Source organism: Planococcus citri, chromosome 4 (genome assembly GCF_950023065.1).
Source record: "Planococcus citri chromosome 4, ihPlaCitr1.1, whole genome shotgun sequence".
Lineage (NCBI taxonomy): Eukaryota > Metazoa > Arthropoda > Insecta > Hemiptera > Pseudococcidae > Planococcus > Planococcus citri.
The window spans coordinates 37,287,136-37,310,493 of NC_088680.1; the positions used below are offsets into that span (position 1 = coordinate 37,287,136).

Genomic DNA, 23,358 nt, shown 5'->3' on the forward strand with positions numbered 1-23,358 from the left:
TCAAGTAAGCTGATTTAATGTTTACTAATTAGAATTTGGACAACTAATTCACACTTATACGTGACAGTGGGTATATCAAAAGATCACCTAAATCATGAAAAAATCATTTTTTTTCCTTCAAAATATGAAATTTTTTCATTACACAGTACAAAACTTAATTTAGACGAATTTCAGATCATTTTAAGGAATTTTAATTTTCTAAAAATGCGCTCAAAACTCTAGAACGACTCGAATCCACCTTCAATTTATTTTAAAGGTCGATATGAGGTACACATTCAATCTCAGCTTTCTAGCTCTAAAGAGGGATTTAAAATTTTGTGAAAATAAATTACATTTCCAAACGTTTGCGATGGGTGCTGTAGAATTGTCCAAACGACTCGGAACTGCTTCCATTCTATCTGAAGATATCGAAAATAGGGCAGCGTATCTAACAGGCAGTGAAAGAAAAAGGCGTTGAAAAAATTAAAAAATTCAAACATGTAACAAAAACTTTCAAATCATTGAAAAAAAATAATTTTAGATGAAATGGGCACCAGTGTTGGAATACTTCTGACGTCAGTTTAGCCTGTGAATTTTCTTCCATCCTGTAAAAAATTTGATTGTTAATTTTTGAGTGTATGGGAGGAGGGGGTCGAGTCGAGAACGTTTTGAAAATCCGGTTGAAAAAGGGTAGTGAAAAAGTAGTGATCTTTTCAACAAAAAAAATTCGTTAGACACCTACCATGTGGGAGTATATCCAATTTCAGTTTTCTAGCTCGAATTGGGTACATTTTAACCCTTTAGTTTTGAAAAATCATCAAAATTTTTAAAAAATTTTATCCGATTTTGGATTAATTTTGAGTAGAATGAGAATGGGAGCTTTTGCTGGACACTCCATCATGAAGTCGTAAATTCAGTTCAAAAAATATTTAAAAAATCATCCAGTGATTCGAGAAAATTGATTATATTTTCTTTCTGCTTACTCCATTACATACTAAAATGCACCCTTGACCAACATTTTACGAAAATTGCTTGTAAATTTGTTGAAATGCCATAAAAATTGTGCAAAATCTCGAAAAATAGATCAAGTATGAATTTTAAAAATTGATCGTAAATAATCAAAATTTTTAAATTAATAAGCCAGGATTCATTTTTGGACAACGTTTTTAAAAAATCACATATAATTCTAAAATGATTGAATTTTCATTTTTTTTTTCAGTATAATCAGTGCGAAAAATTCTATAAAATTTCATCGAAGTTGAATTTAAAAGCTTCGTAATTTTAAAGAAGATCGCCCAAAAATAAAAATTTAGTCATTCAAAAGTCATCAAAAGGTCACCCTTTCTCATTTTTTCTATTTAGTAGACACCTTGAAAAGAAGAGGAGGGGGTAGAACCGGTCTTAAATTTCATTTAGTTTAATAATCTTTCGATATAGTGATACATGCGGAAAAGTTTTCCCAAATCAATCACGATACTCGTGCAACTTTCGTTTCGTAACAAACGTGTTGAACTTGATTTCGATCAAAATTAAACCACACGAAATGAAACAGTTAATATTTTTCGTCGTCGGTATTTTATTTGCTTAGCGTGTTGAATTACACCACTGCAAATAGGTACTGCAAATTCGCGTGCCATTACGATTGCCGCGAAATATGCGTAAAATTGCTAATATCCTTGCGGTAATCGTATCATCATTTTACCTACTTTTGATTTACTGTCAGTCGACCGCCGTTGGCCGTTGGGCGGATGGGTTTGGAAATTCCGTCCCAATTTCTCGTCTGGAACCATCGAGTAACCAAATTATTCGTCATTGCTGCGTCTTGAAGGAGTAATGGAATGCAAAAAATTGTCTCATCCGTAACCTCTGTCCGGTTCGCAGCAGATTTCGTATACGTAATAATAATATTTTCATCAGCTTCGTATATCGTGAATACATATTTGACTCGATGATTTAGAAGAGAGTAGCGTTAAGATGTTGGTTTTGTTTTTTTTCGGGTCGACACGCCGCAATCTACTTGCAACTAAATAGACGCGAAGCCGAAGAGTGATAAGAGAGGTGTGTGGATGCTGCACTGCAGAGTTATGTAAGCTTTATGTAGTCTTACTCGTACTATACGGATGGATTTGTTTTTAATGTACGAGTAAACGGGTTACTCTCTGCACGTGGTCTTTTTAGCGAAAAGAAATCATCGTCGAGTTTCAATTGAAACGTGTACCTGTGCGGCGTTTATACTCGTATCCCGCTCCACATACCTCGTCATCGTAATCTTCTCGTCTGGTTGTTTGCATCTTTCTTCTCGTCTTTGACTGCTGGTGAAAGACAACAACAAGATGCGAAAGATTTCTGTTAGGTATTTGATGTATCGGTTTTTGCTCTTTGGGAAGCCACTCGCGTGGTCATCGGAGCGCTAACAAAGTAGAGGTTTTTTTTTACGATTACGACAACACGGAGGGCCATGCAGATGGTCAAAGAGAAGTAAGATATGCGAGGCTCGTTAATACTCTGAGCAATGGCTCGTCGACTCTCGACGTGTAGAAGAAAAGCATACCTACAGAGGCAGCAGGGTTGAGAGGCTTTATGATTAATTGCGTTAATTACCGCGCCTTGTTTACAGTCGTTATTAAATTACTGGTTTTTATGGTATAGTACTTGTATGTACGTATAGTATTATCGTACGAATACCGCTTCTGATGAGCGATGATACCGATTCGATGGCTGCAACTGTATGGTCTTTGGTATTTGTTGCAGAGTTCACATACCCGGCTACTAATCAAAAATGGTACCGTGGTCAATGCGGATAAAACCGAAGAAATGGACGTTTACCTAGAAGATGGAATAATTAAGTAAGTACATATACGTACAATACAGTACGCCGAAATATCTAGATAGTCGTATGATATACTTTATGCAGTATCTCTACTGGGAAAAGGTTTGCGACGCTCCAATGAGCTCGATACGCGGTCATCAGAAAATTTTCGCCGCGGTGAGCATATAATATTGCGATTGCAGAGAACACTTATCGAAGCTATTGCTGCTGCTACTACGTTGCGATCATTATAAATTACCTACCTATTCGAATTTAACCTCGAATGCGAAAAAAAGCAAGAAAAATATAACAAAAAACAAAACGCGAACAAATGCAATATAGCGTGTAGGTTACGGCGGCGCTAGATTATAACAACAGGGATTTTTTTCCCATTATTTTATGGTTTTCGCCATTATTAACTTACTGTTATGATGCGGTGGTTCGTTCGTGTTGTATGAGTAGGTACGATTTAGACGCCGCCGACGCCGACGCGACGCTCTGCCAGTGGTCGCGTTCGGCGTTACGCCGCCGTATGATCCTAACCATAGAGCACGTGAAAACAGTAGGATTTTGTAGAACTGAACAGTGAGCGTATTACCTACAATGTGTTATTATAGTTTGTCGAATGATATGATAGCTTTTGATCGAAATCAGTGTCTTTTTTAGGGTCGGGGGGGGGATTCTACTCATGCGCGAGATTTGTTTTAGATCTAGATCCAAAATCCAAAGTTCGATCTAAGTACATACTAAGGAAGTGCTGGAAAAATTTGAAAAAGAAAGAAACAGTCTTTGGCACATCTAACAAGGGAACCCCTTGAATCCGGGATCTCTGATTGGAACGAAACTTGAGTAGGTCGAAAAAAGGACCCAAAAAACTCCATCCCCCAATTTTTAACTACTGAAATTAATTTTTCGATTTTTGCCGAATTTTTGAAGTTTTTATTTCGCCTTATACGATCTTTAAATTTGAACAATAAATTAATACATATGTATCTTCCCTCGATATGAACTCCAGCTGCTCAAACAGTTGAAAGGCAAGATATGTGTTTAATACTTGATCGACTGATACCACGATTGACCGAATCTTAGCTTCTGGACAGAAAGCAAATTTTTTCGGCGTCATTCCGTGAAGAAAACAAGAAAAATGTCTAGCGTGTAAAACACAGTAACGAATACCTCTTTTTCTAAGTTGCTGAAAAGCCTCGTTTCTTGGTAAAAAAAATGTAATTGTGGTTTCTTGCAAAAAATTTCAAAAAAATCTAGTTTTTTGGAAGGAATTGTCAAATACTTATTGCTAAAAATGAAAAAAAAAATATCACTTTTGGGCAAAAATTACAAAAAAGTACATATCACTTTTTTGCCAATAATTTCTAAAAAGTCTTGTTGCGAAGATTTCCTCAGAAACTCAGCACTCCGAAGTTGAGATGTTTTCCCAAAAATCATCAAAACGTCTTGCTTTTACCAAAAAGTTGCAAAATAGCTCGACTTTTTAAACAAATTGAGAAAAAATGTCACTTTCTTGCCAAATGTTTTGCATTTTTCCAATTTACTATCAAAAATTACCGCTTTTCAGTAAAATTGTCAAAAATTGCTAAAAAGCCCTGGTTTTTGCTAAAATTATTGTCAAAATATTGTTTTCTGCCAAAAGCAGCAAAAAGTCCTGCCTTTCACCTAAATTCCCAAGAAGTCTAATTTTTTTTCAAAAATTGCTGAACGTTGGGTTTTTTAAAAAGATTCCCAAAAGTCACACTTTTTTTCCAAGAAGTCCTAATGTGTCGTCATTTTACTAGAAATCGCTAAAAAAAAAAAAGCCCTTTGCTAAAATTGTCGGAGGTTTCGCTTTTTGCAAAAAATTGCAGAATTCTTTGTTTTCCCAAATTGCAAAAAATCTTAATTTTTTTTCTATCAAAAATTTGCAAAATTAACTTTTGATAAAAATAGCGAAAAATATCACTTTTTTGGTGCTAATTGCCAAAAAGATACAAATTTTTATCGAGTTCTATTTTCTGATTTTTTTCTGCATTTAAATGCTTTGCCCGTGTTTTGTCACTTTTGATTACTTTTTGCTTACTTTTTCGAGCTTTTCTGGTTACTACAGTTCCTCATTTTTTGGGGGGGGGGGAGGAGAACTAGCAGCGAGCACTGCACTCTTCGGACAAAATTTGAGCAGCTGAAATTGATTTGGTGGGAGAACATCAAATATGGTCTGCTTGGAAGTGAAACAGAATTTGTGATTTCGGTGATATTTTTGTGAAACCGTTAGAAACTGAATCAATAAGTAAGTGTGATCTGTCATTAGAAAACCAGGTTAAGATCCAAAAAAAATTTGCGATTTTTAGGTGGATTAGTAGTGGTAGTTTTCAGGGTGCTGAATCCGACAGTGGTGATTTAAATGTTCGCGAATGATTCTAAAAAAGTTTCAACGACCTCCGAACCATAGATCACCTAACACATGATTTGATACATTAAAACAGCCGCGAAATAAAATTTACATTTTGGATCTTAACTTGGTTTTCTCGTGACAGATCACGAGTCAGATGGTAAATTATGTAAATTAACGGAGACTTTGAAAAGTGTGTTTAAAATGCAGAGATCTGCAATGAATGATAATTATTTGCATATTTTTAGTTCAACAGATGGAATCATGCTTTCAATTTTTTATTCTGATTTTTCCAATATTTTTGTCTCCCCAATCTGTTACTTATTTATTTTCGAGAAATTTGTTTTTCTCCATAACTTTTCAGTTTTTTTATTGTTTGGAAAATTTTGAAGGTTTTTGACGTTTCAAATTTTCCACATTGGACCATTTTTCCAATTTTTCTCAGTTTTTTGAAAGTTTTGTTATTTATAGAAAATCTTATTTCAAATTTCTTTTCGGTTATTCTTTTTTTATATGTTTTTTTTTTTTTTTTTCCATTTTCATTGAATATTTGAAAAATTTTGATTTTGGTGATCTTACAATTTTTTAATATTTTTATGAAAATAATCGAATTAAGGGCATGATTACTTATTAGGGTGAATCGTAAAAAACAAAATACTGTCGAAGGACTGTGACCAAATTCAATGTTGTCGTAAGCATTCATTTTCAGTTGAAAATTACCCAGAAAAATCTACACCTGGCGGTTCCAACCTTTTCGTGAAAAGTGGCTCAGTTTTGAAGGATTGTTTGGACGAATTCGTGTTTTCGAAGCATTGAAACTGAGAAAATATTTTGGAATACCGTGACATGGCGTCAATTTTTCTGATCACCATTAGCTATTTCAAAAAATTGGAAAAAAAAATCCGAAAATTATATATCAAATTTTTGATCAAGTTAAACAGTCAAATTCTAGGTTTGAAAGTATGGTAGTGAATAAAACAAATCTGTATAATTGGAAATTAGACATTGTTCATTTCTCACCAGCGTGTTAAAAAAAAAACAAAAAAAAAAAACAGAAATATTAGAAAATAAAAACGTTGAAAAAATACTGTCAAGATTAGTCTTTTAGTATTTGCTCATCGTAAATTACATAAGTACGTATACTTATATGAAGAGTGATATTCCAAAACTCGCTTTGTCCATTTTCACAACTTTTCAGGAGAGAGGAAAAACAGTTTCCCTTTAAACGGGTAAATTGGATTTTTAGGCGAGTTTAGCACTTTATTTGAGTGGATTTATGATGTAGGAGTGTAGGTATACATTTCATCCACTAAATACTGCTGAAAAAATTTCAATCAAAATGGACAAAGCACGTTTTGGAACATTATTTTTTTTTTAATTTTTAGTGAATTGGCTATATTTAGGTGAGTTAAACACCTCATTTTGGTAGGTTGATGATGTAGGAATGTGAGTTAATACTTCATCTACCAGGTACCACTGAAAACCCAACTTTGATAAAAATGGACAAAGCGAGTTTTGGAATATCACTCTTCATATGTATGTAAGTACGTACGTAGGTAGCTAGGTAGTTGATTTGATTCGAGCTTTTCGTAGCTTAACTTGTTGGTACGAGTATGAGAATACTTCTATTTTTCTGTTAAAAATATTCCTAAAGTTGATGAAGAATTTCGGGTCATACTGTACCTTACCTACCATGTTCATGTAATATACGAACTTAAAAATAGGTCTCGCGTTACGTTTGCGGTTTTACTACGTATTCTTTACATTTGACGTTGAATTATCAATAATCCGACGACACGATGCTACAAGAAGGTCAGCCGACTTATTTTGGCCTGGCGCGACGCAAGATTTACGCATTGATTGTCGGATCATTTCACGAGTTTGGTAAAAGACTGCGTCCTGCGTCTATGTAGATGTACCTACAATATTTATAAAATCTATCCATGTTACTTACGTAATCGACAGGTCTATTTAGTTGTAAATTTTTCCTCCCAAAAAAAAGCATTATCCTGTTACCTATCTATAGTGAAAGTTCGCGAAGATATACCGCATGAATGAGATCGCGAGCACGTGTCGTCGTGTAGCCGTATTCGGAATATTGCGCAAAAGTGACAGCCAGTTTCATTTCAGGGCGAGGTGCGTAATTTTTAGTTCGCGAGACGAGGAGGCGATTTATTTGGAAAATCAGAACGTATCGATATGTATGTAAATTATGGTCTTACGACTTGTACTTAGCCATGCGCAGCCTATTACCAAATACGAGGGATAATGAGTAAAATACGAGTACACTCGGCTGCTGGTGTACTGGATGTGCGCGGTAGTTGAACAGATGTAGGATTATGTGTCGATTGATTAGGTGAAATTGTATGCGTATGTGTGATTTACGAGCCGACAAAAGCCGGCCACGGAAATGGGAAAGTGTAGGTTGAAAGATTTTTTCTTTCATTTTTTTCATTTTGCTGATCGAAATGTAAATGGTGTTAAAAGGGTGGACGAATGAAAGGAGTTTTTGAAGAGGCGGAAACAAGGCAATCGAGCCATGTTCTCGTATTTAAATGAGCGAAGAGTTGAAATGCACGAGTTCATTTTTTCGCAGCCTTTCGCCAAGAGGAATATTGAGAAAATTTGAAAGGATAGTGTGTGTGGTTTATCGTTATTACTGATTCCCCTGGTATGGGTAATTTGATTAAAATGACCTAAATCCAATTAATTTTCGCGTAATTTCAAACTTATCCTACTAATTAGGGAACGTTCAATTGATTATAAATTATTATAGAGGTGCTTGAACCGTTTTTAAACTGGCGATTCATTCGCGAACAATTTTCGTCATTGTTCGATTTTGAATTTAATTCTGATTTTAATGTTGATAAATTTGGAGTTTTCAATTTTCTGAAAATTCTAAGAAGGCGAAGAATATTTCCAATTATATATCTCTATTCCAAATTACAGAGGTATTTTGAAAACAACAAAATTAACTGAAATTTAGGTTGATTTGGACCCCTCCCTCTTCAGAAAAACCAGAAACCCCCATTTTCGAAAAATCGACAGCAACAATCCTGTAAAATTGCTTATTTATTCATTTTTTCTAAACTGATCAGTCGCTAACGCTAACAACTCACATAAGTAATTTTTCATCCCAATAAAACAAAACGCATGCAAAAGTATGGTGAAAAAAAGGGAGTTTTTTTTTGAATTCAGAATTAGAATCGTTCACGAACGACATTATTACATTAAATAATTTATAAATCATTACCCAGAATCAGGATTGTTTCCCTAGAAATGGATTCATAGACATCATCATTTTTGAAAGATAGCAATTAAATTTCATTGCAGATTCAGTCATTTAAATAATCGGTCGCGAATGATTAATTTTTTGAGTGAATTTTTTGTGAACATATTTAATGTTCAGATATGCTTCCATAAAAATGATTCTGGACAAATTATTGTTTGAACACCACCTCGAACGTTCATGATCATGAATTATGAAGTTTTATGGAGTCGGTCACGAATGATTTTTTTTTTCAAATTCATTATTTTTTAAATGAATCTTTCTTTAAAACACTTGTCGTCTATTTTAGTATCCGTGAAAATGATTTTGGGCCAAGATGATCTCAGAAGTCCGTGACTGATTCAGTTCCCCTGTAGAATCGTTCACGGATGATTCATTCTTCAAGTGAATTTTTCATGAACGTCTTCATTGTTTAGATTCCTCTCCGGGGAAAATTATTTTGAACAATTCATTTTTCAAAGGTGGTAACTTAAAGCAAAGGATCTCAACTGATTCAGTTCCGAGTCGGTCGCGAACGATTCACTGTTTGAGCGAATCTGTTATGATCGTATTGTTTAGATTTATTTTTATCAAAATTATACCAAAAGTTGGCGACTGGTCACGACTGGTTCATTTTTTTTAAGACGGTCGCGAACGATTCTGTAATCTAAACAGTGATTTTCGTTCTCGTGAACGAGTGAATCATTTTTGAAAATGATTCTTTGCAGATGCATCTTCTGGATTTTGCAGATTTTTTACGTATAATTTTTTTCGAACGAATCGTGTTCGTTTACGAACGATTGTCTGTTTTTCTATTCGGCTTTCGATCGTTCGTGGATCAACGACGAATAAAAAAATTTTGAAATGACTCTCCGCGAATTCGTGTCATTTTAAATTCATTTGCAAACGTTTGATCGATTTTATCTAACGAATCTTCGCTTTATAAATGAGTGAAAATGATATGTATCTAGAACGCCGCTCCTCGAGCCTCATCATTTGGGAACAGTATTGCCAATGTTTTAATTACGCATCGTTATTGCCATTATTAATGATAATCGGAATTATATTCTCGAAGTGATTTAAAATACGATTTATTTGACGCACGATTCGCATATTTTCATATTTTTGGTTTCTCTTTTCTCCCGATTAATGTTCATTGATGTGTTTTTTCGAAATTACAGACAGCTCGGAAGAAATATGATAATTCCCGGAGGTACCCGAACAATCGACGCAAAGGGCATGTACATCATTCCAGGTAAATTTTTTTCACAAACCTCCATTCTCTTTTTATGAAATTTTCCCATCGTGTGTAACATTATTTACCTACGTGTTTATTGTTTCTTTCATTCTTTAGGTGGCATTGACGCACATACACATCTGGAATTCGAATTCATGGGCGAAAAATCAGTCGACGATTTTTATACAGGGACAAAGGCAGCAATTGTCGGTGGAACTACAACGATACGTAAGTACGAGAATTCTCCTCGCCATATTGTACCTTTTTACATGAAAATTTGTTGCTGTACGATGATGATGGCAACGGACCGATGTAAGATTAAGATCTGCGCGATGTTTCGAAGCATCACGTCGTCTTCTTTTAACTGTTTTGGGAAGTTAATTGGTGGTAATTTAGCGGTTGATTACTTTTATTCATCATGGGCGGGTTATTAAAAATGTTGTAAACGGGCGAAACGAAAGCAAAATAATTTCAGTAATTAATCTCGTCGCTCCGCGGAGTCCGGATATGGGCTGGAGACAAATAAGGAGTTGATATAGACGTTGCGAGTCGAGTTGACCGAAACAAATCTGCTTAATTTTTCTCATTTTCTGATTACAGTTGATTTTGCTATACCTCAAAAAGACGAATCGCTGATACAGACGTATATGAAATATCGTAAATTAGCCGACGGTAAAGTATGCTGCGATTACGGATTACATATGGGTGTAACAGCGTGGAATGAAAGTGTAAGTGAGGATGGCGGTAGCCAGAGCTGACCATATGTTGTATTATTTTTTCATTTATGTATGTACAATGTAAACGTATATCTAATTGGTTGTTCTCTTTCGAATGATTACAGGTCAAACAAGAGATCATGGATTTGTGCAAAATGTACGGCGTGAATTCGTTCAAAATTTTCCTAGCGTATAAAGATTTATACATGATTAACGACGAAGAAATGTACCACGTATTTGAAACCTGCAAAGAACTAGGAGCCATTGCCATGGTGCACGCAGAAAATGGCACTCTTATAAAAGAGGTACGGTACCTCTGTGTCTATCTATTACTCGAGTACTCGCGGGTTTTATTATATAAATTATATTTTCGGGGCTGGGCGGCGCGGCGTTTAAATTAGTCGCGGACACGTTTCGCGTGATGAAACGGTCAACGTGTGAGGAAGTACGCGGGCCGGAGAGGTCGAGAAGGGCGACGTGAAGATATACGCGAGAAGTTGATGAAGGGACGGACGGACGGACGGAGAGAGGTGTTTTTAATATACTGTTATTATTTCTTCTTCTTTTTGGTTCGATATAGAATACAAAAAAATTACTCAAAGCCGGAATTACTGGACCGGAAGGACACGAACTGTCTCGTCCCGAAGAAGTCGAAGCCGAAGCCGTTTTCAGAGCTTGTGTATTCGCTAACCAGGTAAGCGAAATCAAGTTTCCATCGAAATCGAGTGTGATGGATATTTTTAATCGAATTTTACTAGGTGATTTGTTGATCTGAGTTGTCTCTGAAGTTTACATGATCTTTCGCGTGTTATAAGAAAATTATTCGTGCACGATTTTTGCATGTATTCGATGTTGAAGGGGCCGTCTAAATTTGAGGTTTGTCAGTTCTTTAGGTATCCGTCTAGTGGATCTTTCTTCTGCCACGATTTGGTGGTGCAGTAAGATCCAGTGGTTCAATTATAATTTTATTGAATTTCCGTCCAAAATTTTCCACTGAAGAGTGAAGTGAAGCTATGACTAAGTCACTTTCCTTGCTAGCTTTTTTATCGCGTATAAAAAATAATGACGGGTGATTCATTTCGTGATATTAAAAATGCTACGCGGCATTTTTGCATGTCTTCAATGTTGAAGGAATCACGAAGCTTTAAAATTCTGTACCCCTTTGAATTTTGCTGATAGGCAAGATTTTCAACACGATTCTTTCGCTGTCCTTGACCTACGCAATAATGTTTGGCAGTTGTAATTTTTTTTATTGATTTGGGTTTTTAAGTAATTACCTTATATCGTTCGTTGTTCGTTCCCATGACAGAATTTTAGATTTAATTAACGTACTTAGTCTGCCTGATTTTGAAATTATTTTTGGCTGAAATTCAAAAATTTAGAAATTCAGATTTTTCAAAAAAAGCTTATTGGATCCCCACCCCTTGGGAGAATTTTTACTAAATTCAGTGGATACCTTCGTTTTGAGTAGTCATTTAGAGAAAATTTAAATTCCAAATGCGAATCTGTAGAGGAAATATTGGTTCTCAAAAAGGGGATATTATCAATTTAAAAAAAAACACGTTGATTTTTCGCTTCAGCTCCTTCCCAACCAGTTATGGGCAAAATGGCCCCAGTTCCAAAATATTGTATTTGACAGTGATGCCAATTTTTGTTCATTATTGCCCATTTCCAAAAATCGAAAAAAATGGCTGAAAATTTATTAGTTTTTCGTTGTTTTTTTTTGAAACTCAGTTGTGACCGAAATATTAGCCTCGCTGCTTTCCAAAAGATTTTCCTCTTTCAGAAATAATAGTTTTCTATGTTTTGGCATAATCAATGTAAAATATACGAGAAAAAAATATTTTCAAAACACGATTTTGCCATTAGAAAAAATTCAAATTTTCAACCGCATGGGAGTCATTTTTTTCGAAAGGGAAAAAAGGTTGGGATATTACAGCGAAAAAACGAAAATTCCCTCTTTTTGATGACCCATATCATCTTCTCTCCAGGGGCCTCGGAAACTAAAATTTTTTCTGGTGACATTCAACTCAAAAATTTGAAGGTCTATTCTGAATTTAGTAGAAATTCTTCGTTTTTTTCTACTTTTCAGATTTACAAAAAAATTCTGTCATCAGATACTTTTGTTACTCACAAATTATGATTTTTATTTTAGAATCTGAAAATCTTGATGAGGATGAGAGGGGCTGGGCATCTGAGACATGAGACGAGTCAAAGTTCTATTTTTTTTTTTTTTATTATCATCTATTTTTTTTTCAAAATTTAACAGAACTTCGTAAAAAATTGTTGTGAAATAACCTCAAAAAGACGTAGAAAAAATGCAAGATTTTCTAATTGATATTCCATTACCCTTCCCTTCCATTCCTAAAAAATTCAACGCCTACACACCTTTGTTTTTTTAATTATGGAAAAAAATACTATGATAAATTTTTTTGGTATTTTCATAATTCTAAGAACGTTTAAAACACCGTCCTCACAAAAAAAAGTTGAGATTATCGAAAAACTTGTGATTATTTTTTCACGAACCTATCAAAATTTTAATGAGAAATAATTTGAAAAATGACATACTGAATACAGAAGGGGGTCTTATTTTGATGATTTGCCCAATTCGTAAATCTATAAAGAGATCACTCGATCAACGAATCACCTTAAAGTTAGATTAGTAGGACATTGGTAGAGGTACATAATGACATGACGTTTAGATAACGCATGGGATATTTTCCCAGCTTAGTTTGCTTTTAAAAATGATCTGCGCTTCGGGTGAACGATTCGAGTCATTTTTGAGGTAGAAAAATAAAGAAAACCCGATTATTAGTTACCTCGCATCGATGGAATTAATTGACTTTTTGATAATGAAACGTAATAAGTTATACTACCACGTAACACTCGAATCGTTAACCAAAAAGCGTGCTTGCGAGTAGCAATTAAGCGACATGTTGTTTACGCGATGTATAGTATGCCTACATTTATTATTATATTTCTCTAAATTGCACCGTGCTTTTTTTTCTCTGGCGTGTGTGTATGTGTGTGTGTGGCGTATTTCACTCGAAGTTGACCACATGCAGAACTTTATATAATATTATTCTTAGGCGTAGAAAATTCACATACGGATAGTCACGTGATTGTGTATGGGTTGGGTATAGAGTAAAGTTCACCTTATAATTGTACATTTACACATTTTTACCACCAACTGAGATGGGTACTATTTTCTTCGGGTGTATATTAACGTATAAAATGTGTTCGATTCAACGTATGTACGAGTACCTCCTCGTAGTACAGTACAAGTACGTGCGTAATCAATTATTAATTCTGTTTCATGATCTATTCGAGTTAATTATAGTGTTTTTCACGTCGATCAAGTTTAATTGATTCAAAAAGTATGGGAGTTTGGGAGACAACTTCATTCATAGTTTTGAAAGGAAGTTCGGACGAGAGGAGATACTATACAGGTATACTGGAGTGTCCAGGATTATTAGGGATCCCCGAGCGCTACTTAATGGATTTCAGTGAGGTGTTTTCAAGTGGAGGAGGAGGTGATAAAAGGAGATTATGTTTAAGCTAAAAATTCGTGCTCTAAAGAAACAAGCTTTTAACGATAACTATACCATAGATAATTGACGTAAGTGAGTAAATACTGTATTGAAGAATAGGTAGTACATGAAACCTTATCGAAACGTGGTCGTATCACGAATTATTCACTCGCCAAATTATTTCGCACAGTCGAATCGAATTACAGGTCACGAAAAAGCCATGAGTTTTTATCGATTGCAGGAGTTGTCTTTAACTCGCTTTATCTAGGAAATTTTAATTATTATATTTTTAATACCGTTGAAAAAATTATACGTATACGAATTCAGTCGTTGGTGAAGTCAGTAGAGCGAGTAAAATTTACTCTCGTAAAATTTATTACATGATTCATTGAAGACAGTTTTTGCAGATTTATTTTTTTTTTAGTTACTTACGATGTTGTTTTTTTTAGTGTGATAGGTTTTTGAAAAAAAATTATTGAGTTTATTCATTTCTTCTCGATCACTCAGTCACCGAATTTCCTTACTTTTTTTTATTATGGCACAATTTTTTTTGTAAATAAAAGAAACAATGTTTATTGAAAATTCAAATTTCCAAAAATAGTGAAAAAAACGCTTTCAGAAGTGATTTTTGAAATACGATGGTGTAGAAAAAAATATCATTTATAAAGAAGACTTTTTTTCAAATTTAGCCTCTTAAATGTGATCAAAATTGAAATTCGAACAGAAATATTTATTTTGGAAATTGTAATCGATCTTTGATTTTCTTTCTCAACAATTTATGCAATTTTTGAACTATTTAGGAACATAAAAAAGGGGGGACTGTGTGATTGATTGATTACGGTCTTTGATTTTCTTTCTCAACAATTTGTGCAATTTTTAGACTATTTTGGAAAATAGAAAAGATGGAGGACTGTGTGATTGATTGTTCATTTTGTGAGCTTTCCCATAGGGTGTTCAAAAAAAGTATGCTATGCTATCAATTTTTCGGAAGTTGCAGAATGTTGAGAATGAATTTAGGTATAGTTTTTTCAGGGATAATAGCCGAAATTATTTCTGTTTTGGGTTATTGGTTAGGATCGCACATTGGTTATTTGTTTTTGGTTATGGTTTTTCATCTACATACCTAATTGGTTTTTGGTTAGAGGTACAGTATTTGGTTTTTTCATTTTTCCCCGTAATTTTCAATGTCATTTTCAAAATTTTTAAAGACTTTTTTAAAAAATGAATTAAGTGAAAAAATTTAAATAAATGCTTGTAAAAATCTGAATAATTACGAGTATAACTCATTTCGAAATTTGGATTATAATTTAAATAATAAAATTTTTGAAAGTGAAAAAATTCAGGAAAAAAACATAAATTATGTTGAAAAAAAATTGCATTAAAAATAGATCAATAATTGAAGTGAATCATCGTTGGTTTTTGGCTAATCCGAAAACAACATTTTTTAAGAGTTATGGATCAGTTATGGTACTTTGAATAAAAAAATCATTTTTGGTTACAAATTTTCGTAAAATACTTATGTACTTGGTTATTTATTTTGGTTTTTGGTTAGGTAATGGTTACTGGTTCCAATTACCACTCCTGTAGTTTACTTGTTGATTCATTCGTGAAAAAGAAAAAAAAAACATTGAATTTTTCTGCTTATGTTAGAAGAGAAAGAAGGATAGATGAGACCCCCTCCCCTCCCCCCTCAAAGTCGACATATTCACATTTAAAACTCGAAAGTCCAAAAGTTTTCTTTCCCTTTTCAGATTGCCCGCGTCTTGTGAATAGTGGTTGTGGAAATAGCCAATCCCTTCCTTTTCAAAATCTGAATTGTGTATGGGATAATGTATGTAGTTTATTTTTTGCGTTCGAAGAGGACGAGGAGGGGAGGGTAAACGAAGATGAGTGTTTTTAAGAATATTTTCTGCTACGAGATCCTTGCTAGAAGGCGAAATGAATAATTTTCAGAATAAAAAAGCCCAAGAATTACTCGTATTTCTGTGCGATAGCAAAGAATTGAATTTGCGTTACATTTAGGTTCAGTCTTCAGCTAAAAAAAATTCAAAAGTGGTCATTGAGTCGAATTAATTTCAAAAATTATATTTTAGACTGTAAAAATTTAGGTTTTTTCATGGGCTAGATCTTCTACTTGCCTTCAAGTTCAGGATTTTTTGGATTCGGAAAGGAAGTGGGAAGGTTACTCAGGGATCGGTCCTCATTCATAGGGACTAGTTAAGGGTCTTTCCGGCTTCATTCATTCCTAGGAACTATTTTTTGATGTCGTAAAAAATGTGTAATTTTTATTAAATTTTTGTATGAATTAATTTTTTTTATGAATGATAGGTAGAAAACTTGTATGGTAATTTTTTTGTGGGAACAATAAAACCGACGAAGGAAGCTAAAAATGTGAAAGTACAAAACAGTTCAGGAAAAACAACAAATTTCACATTCAATTTCAGCAAGTATTGAAAATTTTCTTCATTGAAAAAATCATCTTAAATATTGATATTTTGGTTCATCTGTGACCCTTTTAGCCCCAATGAGTCAGAAAAATTTTCAAAATTATATTTAGAAAATTAGTGAACACTAAACATCTGAGCACTTTTGGTCAATATTAAAAATTTTTGGGGATTTGTACGTAGTTCTAAACAGAGACAAATTGTAATAAAACTTATTTTGAAAAAATGTGTGTAAAAATGAAATTAATGGGTGCGAATTTCTAAAAATGTTTTGAAGAAACCAAATAGTGGATTTTTTTGTTCTTCTGAAAATATACCCTCATGTACTTATTTGATAAAGTGGTGAAAAATGAACTTTCTTTTTGGCTAAAGACGATCTACCCTTCCATGCATCGATTCATTGACCACCCTGTGTGATATTTTACCTTATTTTGAGACCATTTATGCAACTCGCAGAATATAGGTACATGTATCTAGCTAGACCTATGTAGTTTTATAGGCGTATTCTGGTTTGCGCTCGCTTTTTTGACAAGTTTCGCTTACGCCGCATACGTATGTACCATTTGGCATTTTCATAGGTCGAATGTCCGCTATATGTAGTGCATGTAATGAGTAAATCGGCGGCCAATGTGCTGGCGGCCAAACGACGAGAAAAAGCCGAAAGTCCGAAGAAAAACAAGCTTTTCGGAGAGACACTCGTGGCGGCCGTTGGTACTTATCTCAAAGATCACATTTGTTTAAATTTCCAAGACGGAGCCGCTCACGTACTCGGACCTCCTTTAAGGCCGGATCCGTCAACGCCTACCGAATTATTAAAATTACTCGCCTCGTAAGTATTCCTCTTCTACCTACATGTACGATATTTTCTTCGAATCGTAATACAAAGTACGTATGTACATTTTTTTTTATGTATTCTTTTGTATGCACGCTATATACCGGCTCCGGCGTATCCGGCGCCTTGGCCGGATCTTTTTGTATGTTGATGTTGATGCCTGCTTGCCTTGTTCTCTTATGTACTACGATTAGCCTTGTACCTCATTCGAATCGTAAACTATACGTACAATAGATGTACTAGAAAACTTCCCTTGAAAAGCTCAAAAGAAATAGGTCGATTGAAAGGGTAGGTATAACTGTGTGGGGGGAAAAAATGCGAATTTTATACCTCGACTGGATATTGTTTACAATACACATCGATTTGTTATCAATACTGCCGACTCGTGGTTACCTTTAATATTTCATGGCACTTATGACTTACTCATCCACCTTTACGGGGGATTTCATTGAAAAATATTACTACCCTATGGTAAGAAGTTTTCTAGTGTATCTGGTACTGTATAGTATACCAACTGGCATGGGATATTGTGTACTATATGTGTGGTAGTTTGCATGCATAATGTGTATGTGTATTAATATGTACCTACTACGTTGCACCTGGTAGCTTTTGTTTTGGTTTGTATTGTACATATTGGATACCTGTATAGAGATACCTATAGTATATTTACCTGTACGAATGGATATGGAATAAAAATAGTATATGTCGAAGGAATATAGGTACTGGTACTAGTATTGCCATTGCCGAATGGCATTGTTGATGTTTTTGCCATACCGTATTGTTGTGCACTGAATGGTAAGTGGGACGGGTGTGTTTTTGGTGCAGGTGAAATGTCCTTTGTACGTAACCAGAGTGTCAAGCATGGCGGCTGCGGATGCCATTAAAAATAGGAAACCGAAAGGACAAAAAATCTACGGAGAGACGTTAGCTTCAGCGCTGGGATTATCTGGCAAAGCGAATAAGAAGTCGCCACTGTTTGTAACCAGTCCTCCTATAAGATTCACTCAGGAAACCAAATCTCATCTGTTTACCCTTCTGGCGTCGTAAGTGCAATTTACGAAGAGTAGCCATCTATAGTGTTAAGATGCACTTTTATGAATGAGATACCAAAAGATCCGAGTGTGAGCGAGAATTATTCGTAATACAGATGAAATTGACGATGAAATTCAATGTTTCTTTCCATGCGAAGGGATTTTTTTTTATTGGTGAATTGCTTCATTTTTTGATGGCTGTGTTGGAGTGTCAAAAATTTTTTTGGTGGAATTCTAAAAGCTTGGAGTGTTTTTTTTTGTTGGTTTGGTTGTGTCCTAATTTATTACGATGGAAATTAAAAATTGCTATATTTTTAGCAACATTGAAATGGATTCGGTGATCTATCTTTACATTTTTTTCACTGAAAATCGCATCCTCTTCCACAATTCCAAAAAAATTCAATTCATTCAAAAATTTTACATTTCTGCCTCAAATTTTTTTCAAATGATCCCTTTTTCTAGAGAAAGTTTCCACCAGTAACCCGCGAGCTGGGTTGGCCTCTCCTTGATTCTCCGAGAAATTTTGGTGCCTCTGTAGGCATGTACGGAACCGCCACCCCCCCCCCCACCAGAAAAAATAATTGAAAAAAGTCAAACAAAAATAAAAAATTAAAGTGCCTAGGTATGTAAAAAAAAATCAATTTTTTCCATTTCTGGTAAACCCCATTCTTCATGAAAAAACCTTTCTCAGTCTCTAAAATAATTTTGGGCCTATAATTATAATAAAAAAACAAAAATAATGAATAAAAATCAAACTGGATTTTTTTTTAAAATGCAGATGAATCTTGTTTTGGAATTTTTCTAAATAGGTAACTGTCTTTTTGAGAAAAAACTTCTCCAAACTCATCAAGTTGTAATACTGTGGTTTAGTATACGAGTATGTATGTATTTGTAGTATCCTTGAAAATACATATGTGAACCATAAAACGAAAAATGAAATTACTTAATTGATATTTTCACTTTATCCATTTATTTCAAGAATTTTGGGGCCCAAGTCATGCTTTTTCATCGTCCAGGAGGTTGGTGGAGTCATAAATGTTGAATAGTGTTTTTCTGATAAAAATGGACCCAATCCGAGAATCAGAATAAAAAAATTGAAAATTTCAGTTTCTTCGATTTTTTTTGATTTCTTGAAAGGGATTTCAATTTTACTTGTTTCATCATGTGGGGGGGGGGGTCAATACCATCAAACGGTGCTTTTCAGATGAAAATGGACTAAATCCAAGGATTGAAATTTAAAAACATATAAATCTCAATTTTTTATTTTCCCAATTTTTTTAAAAGTCAGAACAGAGGTGAGAGAGAGTTTTCTGAGATTTTTTCCCACAAAAATCAACAACTTTTGGAAGTGTGAGCAACAAAGTCTGGGAAAAAATTTCTATCAAGTATATTATAAGGTGCACTTTAGTGTTTATGGTAGCTTCTTCGATCAGGAGCTTTGATTATAATTGGTGAAGTGCTGCAAATTACGAAGTTTTCAAATTCCCTCCTGATTCATTCTTGCAACTTTGGTATCCTATAAAACTGAATAAAATGTCATATTCCAATCCTCTCCATTCGGCAACACTTTTTAACGCAATTGGAATTGTTTTGTGTGGGGTGGGCTTAATTAGGGACAGGTGTGCAACTGTTGTGCACTATTAGACTCAAAACATAGTTCTTTTGACTTATGCAATGCATCCATTGGTAAGGATTTTGAGGATGAACCAAGCAAGTTTATATGAACTGCAGGACCCTCTTCTAATTCCCAGCCAATCGGCTGATTATTTTTTGCAGTTTAAAATTTCTGAAATGGCCATTCAATCAAGGTGGGCGTTATTAGGCGCACTTGCCTTTCTTTAGTTTCTTTTGAGTTGAAAAGGTTGAAAAAATTGAATAGGATAAAAAAATTGCTACTGAAAACTAAAAATAAAAATTGGAACCAAACCTCCTTTTCAACAATTTTCAATTTTGTGTCATCACTTTCAATTCTCCCCCCCCCCCCCAAAAAAAAACAAAATAAAAGTGAATTTTGCTGTTTTTGGCGGACTTTTTTCATGACAGGTTTTGGGCGTAAATTGTACATTTTTGACAACAATTCGTGCATACTCGTTATTTTTCATAACCGTTCGTGTTATTTTCGTGATGAATCGTTTGTTTACGGAAATCATCGTCTGTTTTCGGGTCTTTTCAGCTCATGTCAAATTTTTTTGGTGTTTTCAATTTTTTAAACTATTTTTCCATGAATTTTGAATTTTTGATCGATTTTATTGTATTGTATGAGTGTTGATTGTTTACTATCAGATTGAATTTTGCCTCTATTTGAGTATTTGGCCAAATACAAGAAAAACATAACCTCTACGTCAGATTGATGCCTATTTTTAACGTGATGTTGACTGTTGAGAAATGAAATGATCGAGTCACGTTGATCGAAGTTTTGTTATTTATGTATTAATCTTTCTGTTTTTATGGTGTTTTTTTAACTTATGGATGATCAGGAAATGAGAATGGCGCTAATTAAACCAATTTTGGGCTTTTTCATTGACCTTAACTTTCATAAACTTGACATTAACATATTGTTTTCGGTGTTTTTTTGTATACTTATGCGTTAAGTTGATTTATTTTACTAAAAACGAAAAAAGGGCGAGAGTTACCTGCGTATTTCATTTTATTCATTTGCATCGTCCTTGCGAAATAATTGAATTTCCTCACATTAGTCTCTTCCTGCCTTCATACCCTTACCTACTGTTTCAATTTCACTGTGTTCTCTGTTACGTATACCTTTTAATACAGCCTGTCAATGTGTGTTAATCTCCTAATCCTATAGCTTATTAACCTCTTCATACACCTACCTTAGAATAGAATAACAATGATACCGATATCGTAAAAACTTCCTCGGTGTAGGAAACTTACCTACTTAATGAAGAAATTAACTTTACATTAATTATTAATTATTTTTTAGGGACGGTTTACAAGTAGTCAGTAGCGACAATTGTACGTTCAACGTGAAACAAAAAGCTCTCGGATTAAATGATTTTTCGAAAATACCGAACGGAGTCAATGGTGTTGAAGATCGAATGTCGATCGTATGGGAAAAAGGAGTCACCACAGGGATCTTGACACCTGAACAGTTTGTCGCCGTCACCAGTACGAATGCTGCCAAAATATTCAACATTTATCCGAAAAAAGTGAGTGCTTGTCAAATTCCAAAATGAACAAAATGCGTAATTTTCTGTATTTTTGACGAAATGGATCGGATAATTGAAATTATTATTAGTTTGTGTTTCATAAATCCTTTTTTCTTTGGTAAAATATTTTTTTAAAACAATTAGCTGTAAAATTTTTCTGAAGTTTTGTAATTTTTTTGCATTTTTATTTCAACATTTTTTTGATGAAATTTTTATTCATTTTCAGGGATGCATCTCTGTTGGAGCAGACGCCGATATCGTTATCTGGAATCCGAAAAAGACGCGTAAAATATCATCGAAAACACATCACCAAGCCGTCGATTATAATATCTTCGAGGTGAGTTGATTTACGCAAATGGGTTAAAAAGCTTATCCACTGAAGTGAAATTAACTCGATACCTATTTAACAATATATGTATCATTTACAGGGCACCGTTTGTCACGGAGTAGCCGACTACGTCATTGTAAAAGGACGCATTTGCGTCGAAGAAGCCGAAGTAAAACCCACGCTGTCTCGTGGTCTCGGAGAATTCTTACAAACTCCGGTGTATTCTCCGTTCGTGTATCCGGATGCGGTCCCCAATAAGAAATCTAATCAAGTAAATTGAATTTTCAAAACCGTTTTGTCACAGACGTGAATGTATTTTGACGTAGAGGTAGTTTCTTTCTTTCTTTCTTCTTTTTTCAATTCTGTACGCGATCGTACAGTAGAGTCATTTCTTCGTACTGAATATGTACTTACGTAAGTACTTGACAACGAAACGACGGACGCGACGAGCAGTTTTCAGAAGTGCGAAACGAAGGTTTTTCGAGTAATAAAATTTTATCGCATATGTTTTTAATTATTTCGTCGCCGAGTAAAGGTGTTTTTTTTTTTTGGAAGTAGGATCAAGATGACCATGAAGTACATATGTAATCGATCTACTTATAAAACCAAATTTATGTAATGTAAGGTGATCTCAAGGTGATCAAACGCTGGAGTCTTTCTACTTGGTTGACGGACACATTTTGAGAATTTTTTATTTTTGCCTGTCGTTTGGTTTTGGTAATTTTTTATGGTGTCAGTGTGGCCACCTGACTAGTAATAAAGTGACATTTTCATATGTGAAGAATAATTTCTCTTTTACTTGATTTTATGTTCGTTTTATTGAAATGGTTGACGCTGAAAACGCGTCATCGAATTCAAAAGTTGAATTGTAATCGATTAATTGGAAACTTATTTTCGATACTTTTGGTCGCTTTAAAAGACAAATCGTACGAATAAAGAGATTTCTCACAATCAAAGGCTGCTAGAGCCTTCTATGACGTAGTAAAATGGGGAGAAATGAGAAAGTTTTACGAGGGTTTTTAATCGATGATATTTCAGTGTACTAAAGAATTCGGTAAATTACCCAGTAATCGAATGGTAAATTCCCATAAAAAAAATTTCATTCGCGAAATATTCGCAAAGATACGAATTTCGCTTATCTACGAGCACTGAACCAATAATTCGCGTTCGTCTATCGCATTACGTAGTTTCGTTCGACTGTAAAATATCGAATACCTTGTAATCTAACAACTTGATATTATTAATTACTCGATTTATAATTGAATACCTTTTTTACAGTTGAACTTGGAAGACGATTTGTTGATCAAAGACGACGAAGACGATCTGAACTTCGAATTGGCTGATTTGAACGCCGGTGATAGTCCTTTATCGGGCAGAAGTAGCGTCAGTAGTATTCCAGGATCGCCGGTATCTCATCGATCGGGCAAAGCACTTCGCAGAGAAGGACAACGTGACTTACATAGTTCTTCGTTTTCGGTCGCAAGTAAGTCGATGAGGTTTGATTTTTGTAAAAGGATCGAATTACGTTCGTGAGATTTAATTCGGGTATAAGCTGATCGAAAATTGCAAAAAATCGAGTTTTTATGGAATAAGTAAAGTAGTGGTCTTCTTTTTATATTCGAAGGTGGGAAGAGTAG

The 23,358-nt window shown here is 34.4% G+C and overlaps 1 protein-coding gene across 3 annotated transcripts in view; it reads left to right on the forward strand.

Moving 5' to 3' along the window:
• CRMP (Collapsin Response Mediator Protein) overlaps window positions 1–23,358 on the forward strand; it is a 36,222-nt gene that overhangs the window by 9,056 nt on the left and 3,808 nt on the right. For 2 of the 3 annotated variants that reach the window (XM_065364740.1, XM_065364738.1), the window contains exons 3-13: window positions 2,731–2,825; window positions 9,618–9,691; window positions 9,791–9,901; window positions 10,274–10,401; window positions 10,515–10,694; window positions 10,970–11,083; window positions 16,942–17,192; window positions 21,168–21,393; window positions 21,620–21,730; window positions 21,822–21,992; window positions 23,000–23,204. In XM_065364740.1, coding sequence (XP_065220812.1) covers window positions 2,731–2,825; window positions 9,618–9,691; window positions 9,791–9,901; window positions 10,274–10,401; window positions 10,515–10,694; window positions 10,970–11,083; window positions 16,942–17,192; window positions 21,168–21,393; window positions 21,620–21,730; window positions 21,822–21,992; window positions 23,000–23,204 — 1,666 coding nt within the window. Of the gene's footprint in view, window positions 1–2,730; window positions 2,826–9,617; window positions 9,692–9,790; window positions 9,902–10,273; window positions 10,402–10,514; window positions 10,695–10,969; window positions 11,084–16,941; window positions 17,193–18,020; window positions 18,239–21,167; window positions 21,394–21,619; window positions 21,731–21,821; window positions 21,993–22,999; window positions 23,205–23,358 lie in introns of all 3 variants that reach the window. The other variant, XM_065364739.1, reaches the window with a different exon arrangement.